Source organism: Electrona antarctica, assembly GCF_951216825.1.
Source record: "Electrona antarctica genome assembly, chromosome: 5".
NCBI lineage: Eukaryota > Metazoa > Chordata > Actinopteri > Myctophiformes > Myctophidae > Electrona > Electrona antarctica.
Genome location: NC_136810.1, coordinates 54,252,416 through 54,277,541, shown reverse-complemented (window position 1 = coordinate 54,277,541; position 25,126 = coordinate 54,252,416). Strand labels below are relative to the sequence as shown.

Below are 25,126 nucleotides of genomic sequence, written 5' to 3'. Positions count from 1 at the left end.
CAGTTGGAGGAAACACATCGACTCACTGGCCTTGGAACGTCTCGGGATCCCCCAGGAGGAAGTCACTAATGTTGCCCTGGAGAGGGAAGTCTGGAGCTCTCTGTTCGAGCTGTTGCCCCTGCGACCAGACTACGGATAAGCAGTTGAAGATGGATGGATGGATGGAAACCAAAAAATAAGGGTGTGTCCACAAATTGGTCCCGACCCAGTGTTTAGAGTGCTATAGCTTTCTCAAGGGCCCATTTAGCAGAGGTTGTTGTATATACCTGCGGCACCACGCCGAAGGCCTTCCTCCACGTCTGCAGGGAGACAGAGTTCCAGGACACCCCGTCGATGGAGATCTCTCCGTCGGTGTGGGCCAGGCGCAGCAGGGCAGACAGCAGGGTGCTCTTCCCCGAACCGGTCCTCCCCAACAGTCCCACCTGCACACACACACACACACACACACACACACACACACACACACACACACACACACACACACACACACACACACACACACACACACACACACACACACACACACACACACACACACACACACACACACACACACACACACACACACACACACACACACACACACACACACACACACACACACAATTAAGTAAAAGTGTGGCAATACCACAGGGTAAATATAATACTTTGTTACAAAAGGCACCTTTACCTGTGGCTCTAATCATTCTAATGTTTACCTCATGTCCTGTACAGTTTAAACCACTGTTTCTGGAACAAACAGTGGGACGGGAGCCATACTGTATGTGGGTCGCGACTCGCGAGTGAATAAGTATTAACTTTTTGGCTTCCTAATTTTTTTTTATATTTTCAAAAGAATTGTTTCACAAGTTAACGTTTTTTCAAACTTATTCCATAAAAACATTGTAGATCAGCTAATTTCACTAGTGTGGCTGCCGGCCGGGAAGACATTTAATTTCTCTTATTGGGTCTCGAGCTAAAAGGTTTGGGAACGACTGGTTTAAACCATTTAGGCTTCTGAAAGAATATATATTCAAAGATTTGTGCCGCATTTTCACGATCTTTCAAAAATAGCAGATCTGCAAGCTCATAGCGCGCCACCGAGTGGCGCGCTATGAGCTTGTAGAACATAATGTACAACATAATGCTTAGTTAAAACACCAAAAGGGGTTCTCGCCCAGAATGGGTTAAACCATGCTGTATCTCATGCAGTCTATTGTTTTTACTTGATTGTAGTTATGTATTTTAAAGCAATGTTTAACTCTGGTTTCGGAAAACTGTCAGTAGTTTAGAAGACATTTTGTAGAATCGTTCCCACGTCTAAAATGGGTTAATTTACATATACTGTTGGCTCCGGAACACCCCACACGTGAGAGAGAGAGAAAGTCGAGCTGTGAGATAATTTGACTTGAGAAGAGGCTATGCTTGCCAGGCTCACTGAGCCACTGTACTGTCCGTGGCACTTTGGCACCGCTCCCAAGAGACATTAGGAGTTTTATGTTACGACGATGCTGCTAATTTGTCCGTGAGAGAAGGGATTTGCAAGATGAATGCATTAACCCATTTTGGGGCGGGAACCCCTTTAGGTGTTAGCATTATGTTATGCTTTAGCTATTGAAAAATAGCAGATCTACAAGCTCATAGCGCGCCACCGAGTGGCGCGCTACGAGCTTGTAGGTCTGCTATTTTTGAAAAATCGAAGAACCACTGACATAGAAACATAGCTTTTTCAGAAAACTGTCAGGATGTAGAAGACATTTTTAGAATCTGATCTCAGGTCAAAATGGGTCAAAGAAGACGTCCTGTCTTTCAGAGTCGTTGGAGGTGTTATGTAGCCTGCCATAAGCTGCTACATGGCATCGTCTTTGGGCACACGCACGCACGCACACACAAACACACACGCACACGCGTGCGCGCCTTTGTTCGTACGGTGATGTCCCAATGATACTCTCATTCATCTTTGCGTCCGACCGTGTGAATGCAGCAGTAAAAAAAAAAAAAATTAGATGGTAGTGTTTTGTTGTCAAACTTGACACTGTAAACTGTCCTTGGCCAGACTTATTTCTGCTTTCTAAATGCATGCCTGTCATAATAACCGGATAGTACAATTTGTCAACGTTTCTGAAATCCAACTTTTGACAAAATTATGTAACCTTACAGAGTAATGCTATGCATGTAAACGCTCCGTTCAAATGACTGCCATAACCGGATTATTCCCACTAATCACATTCATTGGGTGCATTCACTGCATTGTGGACGCTCTAATTGGCCCTCGGACCAGGCTTCAGAAGAGGCACTTAACCCATTTTGACCTGGGAACGATTCTGCAAATGTCTTCTAAATCCTGACTGTTTTCTTGAAAAAGCTATGTTTTTCTATGTCAGTCGTTCTCTGACACTTTCATGTCACTTTTCACGTTTCTTCAAAAATAGCAGACCTACAAAACACTACAAGCTCGTAGCGCGCCACCGAGTGGTGCGCTACGAGCTTGTAGTGTTTTTTGAAAAAGGGGTTCCCGCCCAAAATGGGTTAAGTCACAACTTCCTCCATTACAATATAATTCATTTAACTTATTTACTTTAAATATACTTTGGGCGTGGCATAAAAGGATTTAGCCTCCATTTATTTCCCGAAAAAATAACTAATGATTATGGTTATTTTTCACTATTGAATTTGAATGTCCCATTTCACAAGTTCAAAATGTGTACAAAATCTTTTGAAAATAGTCGATCTACTTGTAGATCTGCCAAAGTAACTGCCAAAGTTTTAAAATAATTGTAGTGGAGTAAAAGTAAAATGTTTGGCTCTGAGATGTAGTGGAGTAGAAGTAAAAGTATTGGAAATTCGAAAAATAATGTGCACGCACGCACGCACGTGCGTACGCACGCACGTGCGTACGCACGCACGCACGCACGCACGCACGCACGCACGCACGCACGCACGCACGCACGCACGCACACACACTCATACACCCACACACACACACACACACGCCACCTACGCTGTGTCCGCCCTCCACGCTGAAGGAGACGTCACTGAGCACGGAGCGGCCGGCCTCCGTGTATTTGACCGTCAAGCCCTGCACCTCCATCTGGCCGCGGTTGGGCCAGTAGTCCCGCGCGTGGGGGTTGTCGATGACAACGTCGTGGTGGTGACCTTTGCCCCCGCCGCCACCTCCCCCGCCCCCCGCCTGATGCGACTCCTCCGAAGGCAGGTCGATGAACTTAAAGACACGATCCACCGAGCGCATCTGAGAGAGAGACAGAGACGGAATAGAGGAGAGAGAGAGAGAGAGAGGAGAGAGAGAGAGACAGAGAGAGAGAGAGAGAGACAGAGAGACAGAGAGAGAGACAGAGAGAGAGAGAGAGAGAGAGAGAGAGAGAGAGACAGAGAGAGAGACAGAGAGAGAGAGAGAGAGAGAGAGAGAGAGAGAGACAGAGAGAGAGACAGAGAGAGAGAGAGAGACAGAGAGAGAGGGACACATCACACACCACGGACACATTTAATACTGTACATTTTGACCGGTATGACAGTATTTTCATATTGTATTGTGAAAGTTAATGTTCTATTTGCTTGTTTTCTGTTATGTTTTTATTTTATTTTGTTTTGTTCTTTGTTGAATTTCATGCTTTGGCAATACTGTAGCCATTACATTCATGCCAATAAAGTGAATTGAATTGAATTGAATTGAATTGAATTGAATTGAATTGAATTGAATTGAATTGAATTGAATTGAATTGAATTGAATTGAATTGAATTGAATTGAATTGAATTGAATTGAGGAGAGAGAGAGAGAGAGAGAGAGAGAGAGAGAGAGAGAGAGAGAGAGAGAGAGAGGGGAGAGAGAGGGAGCAGAGAGAGGGAGCAGAGAGAGAGAGAGAGAGAGAGAGAGGGAGCAGAGAGAGGGAGCAGAGAGAGAGAGAGAGAGAGAGAGAGAGAGAGAGAGAGAGAGAGGGAGAGAGAGGGAGCAGAGAGAGGGAGCAGAGAGAGAGAGAGAGGGAGAGAGAGGGAGCAGAGAGAGGGAGCAGAGAGAGGGAGCAGAGAGAGAGAGAGGGAGCAGAGAGAGGGAGCAGAGAGAGGGAGCAGAGAGAGGGAGCAGAGAGAGAGAGAGAGAGAGAGAGAGAGAGGGAGAGAGAGAGAGAGAGAGGGAGCAGAGAGAGGGAGCAGAGAGAGAGAGAGAGGGAGAGAGAGGGAGAGAGGGAGCAGAGAGAGGGAGCAGAGAGAGGGAGCAGAGAGAGAGAGAGAGAGAGAGAGAGAGGGAGCAGAGAGAGAGAGAGGGGGAGAGAGAGGGAGCAGAGAGAGGGAGCAGAGAGAGAGAGAGCAGAGAGAGGGAGCAGAGAGAGAGAGAGAGGGGGAGAGAGAGGGAGCAGAGAGAGGGAGCAGAGAGAGAGAGAGAGAGAGAGAGAGAGAGAGAGAGAGAGAGAGAGAGAGAGATCAAGGCAAGAAGAAAAATGTAGAAGCTCGTTTCACACACAAACAGCACACTCGTAGGGTCCCTCTCATCTTATTTACAGGCTGTACAACCATAAAGGGATCTCTTTTCCACACATAGTACCTGAGATTTATATATATATGGTGCGTGAGGACAAGGGGATGGAGAAGAAGAGAGGATAGGAGCAGACAAGAGGAAGGAAAAGAGTCAATGAAGAAGTGTGGTCGTGACGTAAGTAATTGCATGAATAAATGATGACAGCAAGTCCGAATTAACCTGCATTTTACAATAATAGCCCTAGCTATTGCTTTGTGTGCGTGCGTGCGTGCGTGCGTGGCGTGGCGTGGCGTGCGTGCGTGCGTGCGTGCGTGCGTGCGTGCGTGGCGTGGCGTGGCGTGCGTGCGTGCGTGCGTGGCGTCGTGGCGTGGCGTGCGTGCGTGCGTGCGTGCGTGCGTGCGTGCGTGCGTGCGTGTGCGCCTGTGTTCCTGCAATGGTCCAGCACCACTCTTCTTGTCTCCTGGTGGTCTGTTAGTGCCTGCTGGTCTAGAAAGGTTCTCTCCCAGTCAGAGATTAGCAGCACATCATACATATTGTATGAGTGAGAGAAGACAACTGAAACCCTCGTTGGATCGCTCACGGAACTGTCCTTCAGGTAGTTTGATCCAGACCCGACTGGATTCTATACTAAATGTGTTCGAAATCCTGACACTTTTCAGAAAAACCTATGTTTCTATGTCAGTGGTTTCATATCAAGGAGCCCCGGTATGTGTGTGTGTGTGTGTGTGTGTGTGTGTGTGTGTGTGTGTGTGTGTGTGTGTGTTAGCATGTGTCTTAACCCATTCAGTACGTGGTGTTTTAAGCATTATGTTATGCTTTAGCTATTGAAAATGAGATTGTACATCTGCTATTTTTGAAAATGTGTGCAAATGTGAGCAAATCTTTGAATATATATTCTTTCACAGCAAACGTTTTTAACTCAAATATTTGCTTCTGAGGGGTGGGTCCCTGGAACAACATATTTTGAGATGGGGGGTCTGTGGCCAAATTCAGATAATTCTGGGGGTCCTTGACAGTGAGCACCACTGACATAGAAACATGGGTTTTTCAGAAAACTTTTAGGATTTAGAAGCCATTATTTTTTAGAATGGGCCTCAGGTCTAAATGGCAATGTATGTGTGTGTGTGTATGTGCACATACCAGTCCATCCACGGTGATGCTGGTGATGACAGCCCACTGAAACGTCCCCAGGATGAGCATGGCCAGAGCCACGATGATGCCGATCTCTCCCGGTTTGTCCTCTGTGGCACACACACACACACACACACACACACACACACACACACACACACACACACACACACACACACACACACACACACACACACACACACACACACACACACACACAGTCAGAAAAACAAATGTGCACATGTGCCCGAGACGCACAAACATACGCACAACTATGAATAAAACTAGCAGAAGAAAGGGCTGTTTGTGTGTGTGTGTGTGCGTGTGTGTGTGTGTGTGTGAGTGTGTGTGTGTGTGTGTGCAGAAGAAAAGGCTGTGTGTGTGTGTGTGTGTGTGTGTGTGTGTGTGTGTGTGTGTGTGTGTGTGTGTGTGTATGTGTGTGTGTGCGTGCGTGTGTGCAGAAGAAAAGGCTGTGTGCTGATGTCAGAGCACAGCTGTCTCTAATGGGCTGTGAAATAACCCTTTAATCCTACTCCCTCAACATAAACACACATGCTGTGCGTACGTGTGTGTGTGCGTGCGTGCGTGCGTGCGTGCGTGCGTGCGTGCGTGCGTGCGTGCGTGCGTGCGTCGGTACCATAGGAGAGATAACAGGCAAATGTTGATCAAAATAACAACTCTTTACATTCTCTATTGTGTAGACTTGTAAATTAAGTAATGTGGATGTTTAACAATAATGTAACTCTGGAGAGCATAAAAATGAAACCAAATGGACCCATACGGGTCCATTTGGTTTCATTTTATGCTCTCAAGAGTTAAAGATCTATACGGGTCCATTTGGTTAACAACTCTCCATCATTTAGCTATAGGGACCACCTGGAACCCCATCAAGGACCACTGGTTGAAAACCACTGCCCTATAGGTCTCCCCACCCTTCTCCCTCTCTCCCATCCCCACCCCCTCCCTCCCTCCCTCCTGCCACCCGCCAACCCGCCACTCACGGTTGGTTCCCACGGCGATGAATGCGGCGGCGGTGAAGAAGAAGACGAAGATGATGTCGCAGCGGAACAGGAACCAGCGCAGCGTGGCCAGGTAGTGGAACCAGGTGGCCGTGTGCGTGTTCAGGGCCTTGTGGAACAGCGTCTCGAAGTAGCTCTGGCGCCCGAACGCCCGGATGGTCCACAGGCCCCTCAGCGAGATGATCAGGTGGGAGAAGATGGGGCTCCGCGCTGCGTTGGAGAGAGAACGGAAATAAGCTTTATTTTATCCTTTTAGTGATGGTATAACAAGTAAGACGCGCGAACACGGGAAGCGAACGCAGCTCGTAAATTGCAAATACAACAATTAGAATAAATTAGGTACTTTTTTAAGGTTTTTTTTAAGTTACGTTTTTTTAAGTTACGTTTTTTTAGTTAAGTGTGTGTGTGTGTGTGTTTGTGTTTGTGTGTGTGTGTGTGATACAGCTGCGCCCTCTGGTGGCGGGCCGGTGGTGTTACAGCGTGACACACACACACACAGACAGACACAGACAGACAGACAGACAGACAGACAGACAGTTTAGGCCAGCTTCTATAGTTAGTGCTCACTACATTCGCAATAAGCTAAGAGAAGACCCTACGACTGTGCCGTTTGTGAAACAAGCTTCTAAATATCTAAAAACCTTTACTTGTACTTTTTGTGGCAAAACTTTCTTCTTTCCTGCCTTGATCTCCTTAACCTATTTAGACCTGAGGACGATTCTACGAATGTCTTCTAAATCCATGGGTTTTCTGAAAAACCTCCTGTTTCTATGTCAGTCATTCTCAAACATTTTCATGTCGAGGACTCCCAAAATTGTATGTATTTGGCCGCCGACACCCATCTGAAAATATGTTGTTCCAGGGACCTCCCCCCCAGAAGCAAAGATATGAGTTAAAAACGTTCGCTGTGAAAGAATATACATTCAAAGATTTCCTGGAAAGTTGGCGTGCTGAAATAGAAGCCATTGTTCATGCTTCAAGAAAACATTAAAAATACGTTTTAAAAAAAAAAATCAAAATCTTTGAAAATTACCAAACCTGCCTACCGATGTAGCCTCGGAAACCCAGACGTTTTTATTTCCAGGGAGAAAAGAAAAGTCTGGGTCCGAGTCCACTTCAATTCGGCATAGAGTAGCGCAAACATCTCTCACTCTCTGCTGATTTCTGATCGTCTGCACCTTTGTTAAATTGACACACACACGCACACATATACACACACACACTCCTCTCTCTCTCTGTCGTTCTAATTAATTAGTCTCATGTCCAGCAGCTGCGCATAGTTTCTGCCGGCGGATCCTGCCGGGAGCTGCCTATGCCATAAAAAGCATAGGTGAGTTCCAGGCTACTGGTGGTGTGTCACGGTAATTTTTCAATAAACCTATGCTTACTTGTCACAAGACAGTATAAGCCTTCAATTCACAGAATCCCTGGACTCGACATACATAAGGAAACCATCACTCAGTCACAAACCGTAGCACGCAGCTATGGTTTTACGCGGCGAAGAAGTCCTCTCGTCATAACACCAAAATATTTTTCCAAAGCAAGCATGTCTATGAACAAGCCTCCCTTGTTTTGATACAAAGTCATGTTTTCACTGCCGCTCATCTTTCTGAACCCTTCGTCAATCTGCCCAGGAAGTAAGTGTTTGCCAAATGTAGGAGGAAGGAGGAAGGAAACGATAAAGTTGATGGTCTCTCGAGCGCTCTCCGCTAGCTTTGATAGCAAACACTAGGCCGCGGGCCGCATAGCTGCCTGTCATCCCAGAGACTTGGCGGATGGAATCACATTCGCACAAAGTGAGATCATCGTCCGATGACGCCGCCAATGAAATATGTCGACAATGTCAATAAGAGGAGAATGTGCCGTTGGCAAAAGCTCCCGCCAAATAATCCCGTTGCTTAACCCATTTTGGGCGGGAACCCCTTTTGGTGTTAGCATTATGTTATGCTTTAGCTATTGAAAAATAGCAGATCTACAAGCTCGTAGCGCGCCACCGAGTGGCGCGCTACGAGCTTGTAGGTCTGCTATTTTTGAAAAATCATGAAAATGTGCCTCAAATCATTTCATCAGAGTGAAAGTTTTTAACTCAAATCTTTGCTTCTGGGGGGGGTTCCTGGAAAAACATATTTCCAGATGGGGGTCGGTGGCCAAATACATATAATTCTAGGGGTTGTTGACATGAAATATTGAGCACCACTGATACAGAAACATGAGGTATTTCAGAAAACCGTTTTAGAATCTGATCTCAGGTCAAAATGGGTTAACCCCCCGGCGTTGTTTTACGCGGTGTGTGTGACACACATTTTGGAAAACGTGTAGGAGGACACCGAGCGATGCCAGGATGAAGCTGAAGGAAATCCCAGATCGGATGTTTCTCGCTGACCTGCCTGTGCTCCCTCTCTCTCTCTCTCTCTCTGGCTACGGAAAGACCTCGTTGCCGTCAATTATTAAACACACATTCAGTGACTGTCAAAAGCACAGATTGATGTATGCTTGTTGTATGAGATGTATAGCTGATGCAAGCTCGCAATGCATTTCCAATGACACAACATTTGTGTTGTATGAGGGGGAGGGGGGCAGTCGAGACACAGCCGAAAGCCGTACAACACAAATGTTGTGTCAAACCATGTGACTTCCATTGGAAATGCATTGGTGTGAGTCGGGCCTTACATCATTAACAAGTACAAGTCCCGTATTCAAAATGTACTCAAGTAAACGTACAAAAGTATCGGCATCAAAATGTACTTAAAGTACACATATTGCAGAATGTCCCATTTCACAAGTTTAAAATGTGTACACGATCTTTTGAAAATAGCCGATCTACAATTGTGAGCTTGTAGATCAGATATTTTCAAATGGCCGGAATGTATAGCGTTGAAGTGGTTACTGGATGTTTTCTAATGAAAATGTAAATCATTTTGGCTCTGAGAAGTAGTGGAGTAGAGGTAAAAGTATAACTCTGGTTTCCCTCCCGCCCCCGCCCCCGCCCCCTAGGGAGTGTCACCGGACATGTTTGCACTATGTTCCATAAACTCTGCACTTTATATTTATACTTCCTGCACGGTGTTGTTTTTGTGTTGTTGTTATTTTTGTTATATGTGTGAAAAAAGGAATAAGGAATGCACACACGCTAATGTCAAAACAAATTCCTATGTGTTTTACACAATGGCAAATAAAGGTATCTGAATCTGAATCTGAAAGTATTGGAAATTGGAAAATACTCAAGTGAAGTACAAATACCTCAAAATTGTACTTAAGTACAATACTTCAGTAAATGTACTCAGTTATTTTACACCACTGGTCCCTGTTGCCATATTTGTCTCCACCAGGCCGAAGGCATGGGGAGAGAGTATGTTTTGCACTCCGTCCGTGTGTGTGTGTGTGTCCGTCCTTCCTTCTGTCCGTCTGTGTACAGCTAATCTCCGCCACCGTTAACCCGGACGATGCCAAACTTTGCACACACACTCCCTGGATGCCAACGATGAACCTCTGCCCCACATTTTCCAGAACGGCCTGTTATAGCGCCACCAGGAGGCCGACTTTTGTAAAACACATTTTTTTATATTACTCCTCCATATTTTGTCCAAAAATCCAGCAAATCGTTACACAGTATCTCTATAGTCATGTGATCAAGACAGATCTGTCCGATATTGCTTATTCCATCCTGATTGGCTAACAGTGACTTTCAAAATGTGCAGGATTGGCCCGATTTGAACAAAAAGCCTCAAATCATGAACGCAGCGTGCAATTTACATGAAATCTTTCACAGACGTTCCTACTAGGCTGAGGAATATATCCCACCTTTTCACATTGGCCTGTTATAGCGCCACCAACAGGTGAATTTTTGCAAAACACATTTTTGGAACAAAATGCCTCAAATCATCCAATTGCCATCCAAGTCGTAAGAAGAAATTGTACCCTTCACATTGGCCTATTATAGCGCCACCAGGAGGCCACAACCTGACCTGCCCTGGTGGAGACCTGTGCCCCGAGGGGCACTTTTTCTAGTTTACTATCTTGAAGAACATTTTAAAATAGTTCAACAAGCCGATCTACATTGGCACGTCGTGAGCTTGAACTATTTTAAAATGTTTTTAAAAATGGGCGCCCGCTGGCCTAGTGGTCCAGGCACATCATGCCACATGTAGGCTTTGGGCCGACAGCGTGTCGCCTGTTCGAGTCCCGTTCATGACGACCTTTGCTGCGTGTCTCTCCCCTTCTCTCTCTCCCTCGTTCCTGTCCATCTTCACTTGATACCAAAAACAAATCTTAAAAAACGTATTTAAAAATAGTAAAAAAAAAAAAAAAACGAAATTATATAATGTAATCCTGGGCGCTACACTTCCAACCTGCCAACCTGGGGAGGGCAGCGGACTGACCCCATGCTTCCTTCTATGCATGAGGAGTCCAAAGCTGCTTCTTTTCACCTTTTCACCCACCAAAGCGACTACATTGTCACATGGCACTTACTCCAGGAAGTGGCCATCGTCAGCTATAGGGATGTCCCTCTGTCATGATCTCTGCTCAGAGCCCACACTGGAACATGAGCACTTCCTATCGCCACGATACTGGAACTCCACCCAAAACACCAGGAACACTGCACTTTAGCTTTTAGACCTGAGCTCCATTCTACAAACAAACGTACGCTCTGAAAGAATATATTATTCAAAGATTCGCGCCACATTTCCAAGGTTTTTCAAAAATAGTAGATCTACAAGCTCATAGCGCGGCACTCGGTGCCGCGCTATGAGCTTGTAGATCTGCTATTTTTCAATAGCTAAAGTATAACATGACGCTTAAAACACCAAAAGGGGTTCCCGTCCTGAATGGGTTAACCATTATTTTAAACATTAGCTATTGAAACATAGTAGATATACAAGATCATAGCGCAGCACTCGGTGCCACGCTACAAGCTTGTAGATCTGCTATTTCTTTTGAAAAAAACGTGAAAATGTGTGCACATCTTTGAATATACAGGTACAGTATATTTTTTCATATTTTAACTCAAATCTTTGCTTCTGGGGTCCCTGAAACAACATATGTTCAGATTGGGGTCCGGTGGCCAAATTAAATATTATATGGCAAACATAGGCCTTATAGGCAAACATGGCCTTAGCTAACGTGTACAAATCAAATACCACCAGTGTTTATGTTGTATACCCCTACTACGTGAAAACAATCACCACATCTCTGAGTCTGAATTATGCTAAATTTAATGTCGAACATAGCAGACCTACAAGCTCACAATGTGTCGCATTACGACGCACTGTGAGCTTGTAGGTCTGCTATCCGTGGCCTGTATCACTGGCACGTACACAACGATTTATAAATCAGGCTTTAGATTGTGCTCTCTCTCTCTCTCTCCCTCAACTAGTCCAGCCCCACAGAGGCGACTCTTCCATCCTCTCCCGCCCTCTCCTCCCGGTGTTTTTGCCCATGAGCTTGACCTTTGACTCCTGGCACAGCGCCAGCATGCTGGAGGGCAGTTGGAGATGCCCAGCATTCTGCCCCCTCTTATACTTCCTGAGTTCAGACTTTATTGCTTCTATATCTACTATCGTGTTCTCGTGTTGAACTTTTCCTGAAGAAGGCAGTTGCATCTTCCGAAAAACATTGGTTTCTCACTCTGCGTCCTAATAAATAATCGGCACTTTGGCTATCAGTGTGTTTTGTCTTTTTAAGACTTATCTTTCTAGATGTTTCTGCCAAGCTGGCACCACTATTAACCCATTTTGACCTGAGATCAGATTCTAAAAATGTCTTCTACATCCTGACAGTTTTCTGAAAAAGCTATGTTTCTATGTCAGTCGTTCTTTTTCAAAAATAGCAGACCTACAAGCTCGTAGCGCGCCACTCGGTGGCGCGCTATGAGCTTGTAGATCTGCTATTTTTCCAGCGTGAACAGAACGCTACATTGAGCTTGTCACCATGATTCCGCTTTGTTTATCTTTTTTTTGTCTCCAGCACACATTGTATCCCTAAATGGCCCGCTGCAGGCTTGTTTCCATGCTGTGTCTCAAATGTACAGTAGCATGTGCTTGTGCTCAGTAGTACCTGTGAAGATATCTCTCTTTAGATCCTTCTGCATGCAGACCTTTGGTGTCGCTATACTGCTGCTGAGAGTTCCAAGAAGCTCCAGTACTAGCCAGATGTTTGTTAAGTGTCGGGGTACCTACCTGCTTTGCTGTGCTACTGTACGTAACCTTACTGTATACTGTACAGGTTCATGTGTAGGTCATCTGAGTCAGTAAATGATAGCATCACTACTGTCATAACGGACCTAGTCTCGCCGTAGCGAGACAACTATTCCACAATCTCAGAATGCTATATAGAGTCTGGAACTACACCTCCTGAATGCTATATAGAGTCTGGAACTACACCTCCTGAATGCTATATAGAGTCTGGAACTACACCTCCTGAATGCTATATAGAGTCTGGAACTACACCTCCTGAATGCTATATAGAGTCTGGAACTACACCTCCTGAATGCTATATATATAGAGTCTGGAACTACACCTACTGAATGCTATATAGAGTCTGGAACTACACCTCCTGAATGCTATATAGAGTCTGGAACTACACCTCCTGAATGCTATATAGAGTCTGGAACTACACCTCCTGAATGTTATATAGAGTTGGAACTACACCTCCTGAATGCTATATAGAGTTGGAACTACACCTCCTGAATGCTATATAGAGTCTGGAACTACACCTCCTGAATGCTATATAGAGTCTGGAACTACACCTCCTGAATGTTATATAGAGTCTGGAACTACACCTCCTGAATGCTATATAGAGTCTGGAACTACACCTCCTGAATGCTATATAGAGTCTGGAACTACACCTCCTGAATGCTATATAGAGTCTGGAACTACACCTCCTGAATGCTATATAGAGTCTGGAACTACACCTCCTGAATGCTATATAGAGTCTGGAACTACACCTCCTGAATGCTATATAGAGTCTGGAACTACACCTCCTGAATGCTATATACAGTCTATTTATATTAGGATAAATTTGCGCGACTGTAAAGACGAAACGGAAGTGTTGGAGGAGGCTTCACTTCCGCTTTATATTTTACTCATGACGGCTCTTCCGTTGCTCCAGACTGTATGATGATGAAAGCATTTGGAAATTTTTCGAGAGGCAACAGTCTGGTAACGCGAGACTATAACAGACCCTACGCACCGTTCGGTCAGGTTCTCATCTAGATTGTGGAACCATTGGTGTACATGTGAGAAACGGAACAATGTGGGATATGTGCATTTTATTTTCTGTTATTTTTGTGCTGTGTTGTTTAATTGTGATATGGATCACCCTGGGTCTGAAATAAAGATTGATTGATTGATTGATTGATTGATTGAATTACCTTCAGCTTCCAGCATCTTGAGTTGTTGACCAGTTCGCAGAAAGTACTTCCTGAGGAAGACGAAGATGACGGCCAATGGGATGGCGGCGATGAAGATGTACGGCCGCATAATGGACACGGTGAAGATGGCTCCCAGAACGATCAAGGTCAACTGGAGACGACGTCGTGGCCAACAGCACAGGACAGGACAAAGCAGTAGAGGAGCAACGGGTGAGTGTCGGAGCAAACAGCACTACAAATAATTCATAAACATTTACTTGAATAATGTCTAGAGTGGCAGATGGGTAGGAGAAACAACACGTTGTTGACATCGTTGTGACCTAAAGAGTCTTTAAGTCTACTCTTTAGTGCGCAGGGTTGGATTGGGGGGTCAAATCAACGAATCAAATTATTCCCGAGCGCGGCACATACATTTTTGGGGTCCTTGACATGAAATATTGAGAACCACTGATATAGAAACATGAGGTTTTTCGGAAAAAAATACATTTTAAAAAGACATTTTTTAAATGTCGACGTCAGGCCTAAAAGGGTTAAATGCGAAGAACAGATTTCACTGCGGAAACGTGCGTGACATTATCGTACGACTTTGACTTTTAGCCTGTCTGATCCGGAATATTGATCGCTAGAATATTGATTGAGCAATGAAGATGTGTATGATTTGTTTGTATGTTCCACATGCTGGTTCCACTCATCTACTCATATGTCCCATTTCACAAGTTCAAAATGTGTACAAAATCATTTGAAAATAGCCGATCTACAAGCTCACAATGCGTCGCGACACGACGCATTGTGAGCTTGTAGATCGGCTATTTTCAAATGGCCAACATGTACATAGGGCTGCAGTGGTTAATGGATGTTTTCTAATAAAAGATTACAATCTCCAAAGTATCTAGTAACTAAAGTCTTCAAATAAATGTAGTGGAGTAGAAGTACAATATTTGGATCCAAAATGTAGTGAAGTAGAAGTGAAAGTATTGGAAATTGGAAATACAGTACGTAAAGTACAAATTCCTCAAAATGTTACTTAAGTACAGTACTTAAGTACATGTATTTAGATACTTTCCACCACTGCAAAGTGTACATGATGTCTCCCACCTGTATGAAGTCAAACAGCACCAGCGGCAGCATGTCGTCGATGGTTGCCATGTCCTTGGTGAATCTGTTCATGATCCGCCCTGTGGGAGGAGCGGAGTGTGGAGTTATGTCTCATTGTAAAGTACTACTATAGTCACAGTTTAGTCATCTGAAATGTTTTAGTGTCTAGATTTAGTCGACTCAATATTATAAGATTTGAGTCGACTAAATCTACAGTTGATTCAGTCGACTAAAATGTATTTTGGAGGGCCTTGATGCCGTTGTGTAATGGCTGATTTTACACTTGCTGAAAATAGCCGATCTAGAACAAGCTCACAACGCGTTGCAAATCGTCTATTTTCAGCATGCAACCAAGTGTAAAATGACTTATACTGGAGCTCTTGTCCACTAGTCCCTTCCTCACATTTTAGTCTAGTTTTTATTTGTTGTCAATATATTTAGTCTCAGTTTTAGTCATCATACAGTAGCTTAGTTTTAATTTAGTTTCCATTTAGTTTTCGTCAGTGAAAAAAGGTAGTCGACGAACATTTTTCGTCATAGTTTTTGTCGACGAAATCAACACTAATACACCTGTAACCTTACCCAACATGCATTTCACTGTGTGATGCGTGTGTCACGGGCCACGGCAGACCAGCGTTCCCCACAAATTAAATAAAACATGAATGATGACACTTGGGCGATTGGTATATGTGGGTCCAATAAAAAATAATGTGTTTGTTACTGCCCGGCTGCCACTCTGTGGCGGGGGAGGTGGCCGCGCATAGGCCAAAATAACCACATAGAACCGCGAAAAAACAAACAAAAAACCTGCCATAAAACCAGATTAAACCCGAAAGGGTCCCCCACATGCACGCACGCACACGCATGTGTGGTCCTTGAGCTCCGGTACCTAACGAGTTACAAATTAAGCACTGCATGAAACTGAATAAACACAGGTGTTGCCAATTATCCTAATTAACCCATTTAGACCGTAGGACGCGTGGAAACGTCAGAGCTAATCCAACCGACGGATTGCCAATTATCCTAAATTAAGGTTCTGTTCCATTTCGTGTGGCAGCGAGCCTTTCCAGCAAGCCTTAATTTTATAATAGCAGCACCTGACTCTGTTTGACCTTATGATTGAACACAACACAATAACTATAAAGGAGGTTGCCTGGCCAGGTCTTGGCTTCCATGTGAAGCGTGTCCGCATGTGACGTCTGTCAGCCATCTGAGACAGTGGTTTTCAACCATTTTCATATCAAGGCCCATTACGTTTTCGGCATTTGAGCCACGGACCACCATTTGATGACCCCATAAAACGTAAGAATTTTGTAATAGTTGGATAAGGTTTTGTCCACGATTCCATGCTATGTTGATGCTATCTTAAGCATTTGCTATTATTTTGTGGAAAGCTGGGAGACAATACATTCTGAACAGAATCTTATTTTTATTGGCCAGTTGTGAGAGTTTGTATGCCATGTCACGTGTGTGTGTACGCACGCACGCACGCACGCGCGCGCACGCACGCACACGCACACACACACACACACACACACACACACACACACTATGCATATTTTTATATAATGTTCTTTTTATTTTAACCAACCAAAACATCCCTTGCACTACATTTTACTAGGGTCTTGAAATACAGTACTTTTCTAACAGAGTTAATTGTGTACCGTCACTTTAAAAGCGTAATGTATGTATATGTACGACGGTGTCACGCACCAAAAATAGCCATTCTACAAGCTCACACTGCGTCTGGTTGCACCGCATTGTGAGCTTGTAGATCTACAGACCGAGAAGTCAAATTATTATTATAACTTTGGCAGGGAGTTTTGAGTTTCCCAAACGGAATTGGATTATGAATGATGGCAACGGAGTCTTGCTGGGTAGCAAGGTTAACTGTGTTACATTATTGCATTTAGCTCCCCTCTTGTCTTTTAAAATGTAACCAAACTTTTCCACCCATTCCTTCCACCCACGGCGCAAGTTACCATGAGCGTCAGTCCACCGTGGCCCAGTCAGTTTATAGAGCTTAGCCATGTCCAGTCTAACTTCGAAGAGAGGGGGAGAAAGAGAAACAACAAAAGATAGCCTACTTTGGCAGCAGTTAGTCGCAAACTACAGCAAGCCGCCTTTGTTTTAAATTTCCCCCCATTCGCACGTCGGCAAAAACCGTTCACACCTAACGGCTGGAGATGCGCTACCCCCCCCCCCCCCTCCCCCCCACCCTCCTGTCAACCTGCCCCTTGTTATATAACGAGCGGCCCATGACGTCAGCCGCTGCGGCTATACCCGATAAGAGGCTCGATAAGCCAAAAGCTTATTGATACTCGGGTCTCGATAAATGCCGAACCGGGTTTGTAATGGACCCGATTTTCCGGCTCTGTCCCTATTTACGACACAGACAGACAAACTGACCCTCTTCTAGATGACTGTGCCTCCATCCGGCCACTCTACCCCTGAGCCACTGCTGCACACCAGATCAGTGGCCTTGTGGTTGAGTGTCCGCCCTGGGACTGGGAGGCTGGGGTTCAATCCCCAGTCGGGTCATACCAAAGACTCTAAAAATGGGACGCAGTGCCTCCCTGCTTGGCACTCAGCATCAAGGGTTGGATTGGGGGTAAGTCCCTGCGACATACTAGCGTCATGTCCAGGGGGTGTACTTGTACATCAAGCTGCCTCACGCTACAGAAACAGGAGATAGGCTCCTGCCCTATGGGCCTCATGGCTCGGCAAGGCTACTTACTTACTGCTGCACACACACGGGCACGCACGCACACACACACACGGGCACGCACGCACGCATGCGCACGCACGCACACACACACACACACACACAAACACAACCCACCAGTCTTCATGGTGTTGAGCACGGCCATGGGGGCTCGCAGCACGGCGCTCAGCATCTGCTCGTGGAGCCTCTTGGAGACGGTGAGCAGCGTGTGCACCAGGGGCAGGCCGCGGAAGAAGCCCAGCGCCAGCACGCTCTCCGACGTGGCCACGTAGATGTAGATGATGTAGTAGGAGCTGGTGGGAGTCACGATGACCGCCAGGTGGGCGGCGGGCGACGAGGCGTTGACGTGCTGCTCGTCCACGTAGTTGGGCGCCGAGGGGTTGGCCTCCTCCCTCCAGATCTTACTAGGAGAGGGGGGGAGGGGAGTTCACGGGACAATGAATGGCTTTTGGGAGAACCGGCCGTGCGTTACACCCATTAAGACCTGAGGTCGATTCTAAAAAATGTCTTCTACTTATCCGTCTTCTACTATCTCGCTGCTGTGTTTGCACATTGTTGTACTTCGCCCAGCAGATATGGGAGTTTTTTGTCATTGGTCATGTTTTCAAAATCTCCGTGTGTACAATCTACACAATCAACCCCATCTCACAAAAATACGGCCAAATAGCACGGAAAGCTCGCAATTCCGTACATACTGAACACACCTACAAAACCCAAAAAATCCGTACATATTATTACACGACTATTGTTTTGACGGCGACGGAGGCGTGGCTTTCACTAGTATGGAAGTGCTGTTTCACCGTGGCTGGTGTCGGGCTGGGTGAGTTCGGGTTTGACATTATTTACTATTTTTGCGAACGCAGTGAGCACTAACTATAGAAGATGGCCTAAACTGTCTGTGTGTCTGTCTGTCTGTGTGTGTGTCACGCTGTAACACCACCGGCCCGCCACCAGAGGGCGCAGCTGTATCACACACAAAAAACACACACACACACCAAAAAAACTTAACTTAAAAAAAAACTTAACTTAAAGAGAAAAATCTTTAAAAAAAAAAACTTAAAGAAAACTTTAAAAACAACAACACACACACGCACGCACACACTAAAAAAATGAACTTAACATAAAAAAAAACTTAACTTAAAAAATATTTAAAAAAAACACTTTAAAAATGAAAAATAATAAAAACAAAAAAAAAACCTTAAAAAAGTACGTAATTTATTCTAATTGTTGTTATTGCAATTTACGATCTGCGTTCGCTTCCCGCGTTCGCGCGTCTTACTTGTGTCCATATCAGGTTATAACTCGGACGAGGCTGAGCAACGCTCGACACGGCAACTCGCGGCCGTTCGGTGGCGTCTCCCGTGGCTCAAGTTGGGTAGAGACGGCGCCCCTCCGTCATCGTCTATATGGGGAGGATTTCAGTGTCATATGTACGGATTTTTGCGTTTTCTAGGCGTGTATGTACGCCGTACGGAATTGCAATTCTGTGCTATTTCACCGTGTTTAGGTGAGACCGGGCAAGATACGATCCAGTAGTGCAGAGGTTCTCAAACTTCATTGGCTCACGTAAATAATTTCATCATCCATTCCAAATATTATCAAGGCACCCCTGGCCTTGCGTCACGGCACCCACTTTGAGAAACCCTGGATTTATCAAAATCAACGAGATACTTCAAACTGGCTTGAGATCGGTTAATTCCAACACTGAACTTTATGCCTGGTTGTACTTTTCAAAGCTTTGTTATCTTTGCACTTCAGTGCAGCTGTTGAAAGCATGGAGTGCTGTGAAACCTCTAGGCAAACATTGTCCCTGGAGAAAAAAAAGGCTGTTTTAAGAACAAAAAGCCAAACGATAGAAATATCAGCTAGCTAAGCAGCTCATTTTAAGGTAAAAAAAAAAAAAAGGTTCTCTCTGTTTTTGTACTGTATTGTCTAATAGAGGGTATCATACCTGGAAGTTAATGCGGGAATGCCTAATGTTTGGCGAAAAACTACTTCACCGCCTTGACAGCTCATGAAAAATGAATAAAATGTTCAGAAAAGTTGGGCTAAACAATGGGCTAAAAACATGCAAAAATGCTGTTATTCCTTAAACCCCACCTAACTGTAAAACGCTTTGGAAGCGCTATATACAGTATATGCAGTCCATGTACAGTATAGGTAGATAGTAGCTACTGTACATCGTAACACTTACTCTGTGATGAGGAAAATGCCAAGGACTGAACCGGCAACCTGAATGTGAAACGGGGAAAAAGGAGAACATTCATTTTGAACCTTTATTCGAGTGGACAACAGCACACTTATCCAAATACACTTATATATAGGGATGGAGCTCGTTCATTTGTATTGATAACGATCACCTTATCAATAAGGCTTATCGAGCCGGGTTCTTATCGAGCCCACTATCGAGCATCTTTTATGACAATAAATTCTGAAAAGAACCAGTATCTTTTAGGGCCTTCAAATACAGTACATTTCTAACAGGCAATTGACCTTTTTACCAATACAATAATATTAAAGAAACTGTTAAACTTAAGTGTTATGTTGTTTACCCTGGCAGCGCTGGTTGGCAGGTATCAATACACCTTTAGACCGACATGTTTGTGCCAGCATGGATGATTACATTTATTTATTGATCGCCTCTTGCCATGATTGTTTAAACATGACGTCATGGGCCACTATATGCTCGATAACAGGCTTGATAAGCCCAAAACGTATTGATAACGGGTACTCAATAAGCTTGTTATCGGATTTGATCGGGTATCGGTTATTGAGCTCCATGAATGAATGTATACCTCGATGACGAAGACCACGACGATGAAGATGAGGACGTAGACCAGGGTCCTGTTGGTGGTGACGTAGCGCAGGTACGTGTTCCACGACGTGGTCTCGAAGATGTTCTCCCGCTCGTCCGCAAACACTTCCTGTGGAGAGGCAGACAGATCAGACACACGGATCAGACCAACCGGTATACGCAGAAACAACACTCCATGGGAACTGAAAGAAATCACAGATATACATTAACTGAAACTTATCTGACGGGCTAAAATGTTGAAATATTCACATACGGAATATGGTTTGAATTACAGGTGTGTGTGTGTGTGTGTGTGTGTGTGTGTGTGCGTGCGTGCGTGTGTGTGTGCACGTGCGTGCGTGCGCACTAGGGTGACCAGAAGTGTCCCTTTGCGTGGGACAGTCCCTCATTTCCAAGACTTTTCAGGCGTTGTACAAATTGAGACCTTGTCCCACATTGTGACTGGCAGCCATCAGTGTTCAAATTGAGACCCTGTCCCACATTGTGACTGACAGCCATCAGTGTTCAAATTGAGACCCTGTCCCACATTGTGACTGGCAGGCATCAGTGTTCAAGTTGAGACCCTGTCCCACATTGTGACTGGCAGCCATCAGTGTTCAAGTTGAGACCCTGTCCCACATTGTGACTGGCAGCCATCAGTGTTCAAGTTGAGACCCTGTCCCACATTGTGACTGGCAGCCATCAGTGTTCAAATTGAGACCCTGTCCCACATTGTGACTGGCAGCCATCAGTGTTCAAGTTGAGACCCTGTCCCACATTGTGACTGGCAGCCATCAGTGTTCAAGTTGAGACCCTGTCCCACATTGTGACTGGCAGCCATCAGTGTTCAAATTGAGACCCTGTCCCACATTGTGACTGGCAGCCATCAGTGTTCAAATTGAGACCCTGTCCCACATTGTGACTGGCAGCCATCAGTGTTCAAATTGAGACCCTGTCCCACATTGTGACTGGCAGCCATCACTGTTCAAATTGAAACCCTGTCCCACATTGTGACTGGCAGGCATCAGTGTTCAAATGCCCTAATAGTTGGCTTTCTGTTGTAGCTCTCTCATTGTCTCTTTTCCTCCATGCTGTGTTTTTTAAGCCTGTTAAAATAACATGAGAAATATCAGGCTACAGTACCTCCAAGTCGGCCTTACCACCCGTGACAAAACATACCATTGATATGACATCAATTTGACATAATTTAATAGCAATTTAGGTGATAAGTTGCTACGCCCGTCCCATCACGCTGTCCCACTTGCCCCACACAAAGCGATACTTCTGTCCCTCACATGAACAGTTTGGATGGTGGTCACCCTAGTGCGTGCGTACGTGTGTGTATAACTGAAATAAATCACTAAATACACAAAGTTAAAAAGCATAACCAGATTGAGGCCTTTCCTTACCCAACAAGACAGATTATCTACAAACTGCCAATAACATTCTTTCTTCCATTAACCCATTTTGACGTGAGATCAGTTTCTAAAAATGTCTTCTACATCTTGACAGTTTTCTGAAAAAGCTATGTTTCTATGTCAGTGGTTCTTCGATTTTTCAAAAATAGCAGACCTACAAGCTCGTAGCGCGCCACTCGGTGGCGCGCTATGAGCTTGTAGATCTGCTATTTTTCAATAGCTAAAGCATAACATAATGCTAACACCAAAAGGGGTTCCCAGCCCAAATTGGGTTAAATAATAGGCTTAAATTTACCTAGATCTACGGCAATGGTTAAACATGCTTCCAACCGTTTTCCTACTGTACCTCCATGTCCTCCTCGTCGATCTCCTCGCTGATGTCGTAGACGCTGTCTTTGGACAGGCGGCGCGAGTAGATGTCCAGCTCCGAGGCCAGCTCGCACTGCGGCGTGATGCTCAGCTTCTTCCTGAAGGACGACTGGACCAGCTCCCTGCGGCCCTGGCCCTGCGACGAGGTCATGAACGCCAGCACCGACTGGCGCCGCTGGCCGCTCAGCTGCTGCAGGCCGTGGTGGTACAGGTTGCCCCTGCGTGGTGTAGGGGGATGATGAGGGTTTGATCCATTTAGACATGAGGACTGATTCTACAATTGCCTTCTAAATCCTGACAGTTTTCTTTTTAATTTATTTTTAATATTTTATCCCACAATTTTGCAACCCATTTTTTCACCCAGTGTCAATTATCTAATGGGCGCTACACTTCCTCTGCCAACCTGGAGGGCAGCGGACTGACCTAATGCTTCCTTCTATGCATGAGGAGTCCAAGCTGCTTCTTTTCACCTGACAGGGGGGAGTTTCCCCGGCCGGACGTAGCGCGTGGAAGGAACACGTTATTCCGACCAGTTCTTTTCCCCTCCATCAGGCGCCCCGGCTGGCCATATCCTGACAGTTTTCTGAATAACCCATGTTTCTATGTCAGTGGTGCTCAAACATTTTCATGTCAAGGACCCCCAGAAATATATGTAATTAGCCGCGGACACCCATCTGGAAATATGTTGTTTCAGGAACCCGCCCCCCACCAGAAACAAATATTTGAGTTAAAAATGTTCGCTCTGAAATAATATATATTCAACGATTTGTGAATATATACCCCTTTTGGTGTTTAAGCATTATGTTATACTTTAGCCATTGAAAAATAGCAGATCTACAAGCTCATAGCGCGGCACCGAGTGCCGCGAGCTTGAGTTTTTAACTCAAATCTTTGCTTCTGAGGGGTTCCTGGAATAACATATTTTCAGATGGGGGTCGGCGGCCAAATACATATAATCTTGGGGGTCCTTGACATGAAAATGTTTGAGAACGACACATAGGGTTTTTCAGAAAACTGTCAGGATTTAGAAGACATTTGTAGAATCGAACTTAGGTCTAAACGGGTTAAAACTTAAATGTGCAATAACGGTGAACAGCCCTATATCTATATCTGTACCTGGGGAGAACCTCCTCCACCTGGTCGTCTTCAGGAACCACGGAGAACTTCCTCTCCGAGAGCTCCTTGACGCCGTCCTCGATGGTGGTGGACTGCGGCCCGGTGTTGCCCGACTGCCCGTTGTTCCCCATGAAGGAGAACTTGCGAGCGGCCGCCAGCGGGTTGAGGATGAGGGACGGCTTGCGCTTCTCCGGGTAACCGTCGCCGCCGCTCCCGGGGAGCCCCCCGCCGCCGCCCCCTCCCTGGGGTCCCGAGATGATGATCGGGGGCAGGGGAGGCTGGCGGAACGACCCGCGCATGGACTCGGGACCTCGGAAGCCGCCGGCCGACTCGTCCACCGAGACCCGGCGGAGCGTCTCGGTGAGGATGGTGCTGCGTCCGTCGGCGTTGAAGTTGTCGTACGCCTCGATGCCTTTGATTGAATGCTTTATTAGTCACAAATGTAAACAGTACAGTCAAACACTCCAGTTTCGTCACCGCTAAATCCCTTATCCCTAAACGTCTTTGCCTTTTTTTACTATTTTGCAAAACATTTTGTTTAAATTGGATGGCCAGTCTACAAGCTCACAACATGTCAATAGATTGGCTAAAATAGTAAAAAAAAAGGCAAAGAAGTTTAGGGATAAGGGGTTTAGCGGTGACGAAAATGGAGCCCTTAGTCTAAAAGGATATCACCGAAAAAAAGGCTTTGTGGTCTTGTTTCCATTCAGGTCCTGGGTATTCAATTCATAATAATGACAAGAAAAATAACAACAAAATTCAAATCATAAAAAAAAAAAAAAAACACGTGCACAGTTTGAGTGTAAAAGGAGGGGGTTATAAAGAGGAGAATCTACCCACCCAGGAGCATGGTGCTGAAGTCGGGACGCTGCGACTGGAGCTCCGCGAAGGTCCCGTAGAAGTAGCAGTCGCCGTTGTGCAGCAGCAGGATCTTGTCCGCTCGTTTGAGGTGGTCCAGCTTGCTGGTGACCACCACGCGCGTCTTGGACGCCATCAGCTTACACAGGCAACTGAACACAAACATGAACGTTGGCAGCGTGAAGATATCCCATATCAGATTTTTTTTTTTTTTTTAACATTCGCTCTGAAAGAATATATATTCAAAGATTTGCACCACATGTTTACGATTTTTCAAAAATAGCAGACCTACAAGCTCGTAGCGCGCCACTCGGTGGCGCGCTATGAGCTTGTAGATCTGCTATTTTTGTAGATCTGCTATTTTTTTTTAAACATACTGTTTAAAACACCAAAAGGGGTTCCCGCCCAAAATGGGTTTAATGGAATGTCAAAATTCTTCGACATTGAAATAATCAAGTCAAGATAAAACGGCTTCCTTCCAACAATCACATTATAGATTACAGTAATATAGTATAGCTCAAAGTCTATAGTGTTTCTAGTTTAATTTGTATAGGAAGACCTGTTGTCTTATTGTATCATAATTGTCTCCGCAAGAACAGCTGAAATTCTGCCACAAAGACGTTCCTTTTTTATTAATCACCATTATTATCCCATACTAGGCGGGAACCCCTTTTGCATTTGTAAAAGGGTTACTTGTACAAATTGTGCATTCATTCAAAAAACAAACATCTGAGAACCCTATGTGAAAAAATAAAATAACAGTC

General features: G+C 45.1%; 1 protein-coding gene across 1 annotated transcript in view; it reads right to left on the bottom strand.

Annotated features, from left to right (window-relative positions):
- Window positions 1–25,126, bottom strand: part of cftr (CF transmembrane conductance regulator) — a gene marked incomplete at its 5' end in the record, with an annotated part of 76,875 nt that overhangs the window by 14,359 nt on the left and 37,390 nt on the right. Inside the window, 12 exons of the mRNA XM_079501883.1 lie at window positions 267–422; window positions 2,981–3,229; window positions 5,609–5,709; window positions 6,601–6,828; window positions 13,988–14,138; window positions 15,083–15,162; window positions 17,925–18,211; window positions 20,002–20,039; window positions 20,603–20,731; window positions 22,366–22,606; window positions 23,505–23,916; window positions 24,345–24,514. Of these exons, the coding sequence (XP_079358009.1) occupies window positions 267–422; window positions 2,981–3,229; window positions 5,609–5,709; window positions 6,601–6,828; window positions 13,988–14,138; window positions 15,083–15,162; window positions 17,925–18,211; window positions 20,002–20,039; window positions 20,603–20,731; window positions 22,366–22,606; window positions 23,505–23,916; window positions 24,345–24,514 (2,242 nt within the window). The remainder of the gene's footprint in view (window positions 1–266; window positions 423–2,980; window positions 3,230–5,608; window positions 5,710–6,600; window positions 6,829–13,987; window positions 14,139–15,082; window positions 15,163–17,924; window positions 18,212–20,001; window positions 20,040–20,602; window positions 20,732–22,365; window positions 22,607–23,504; window positions 23,917–24,344; window positions 24,515–25,126) is intronic.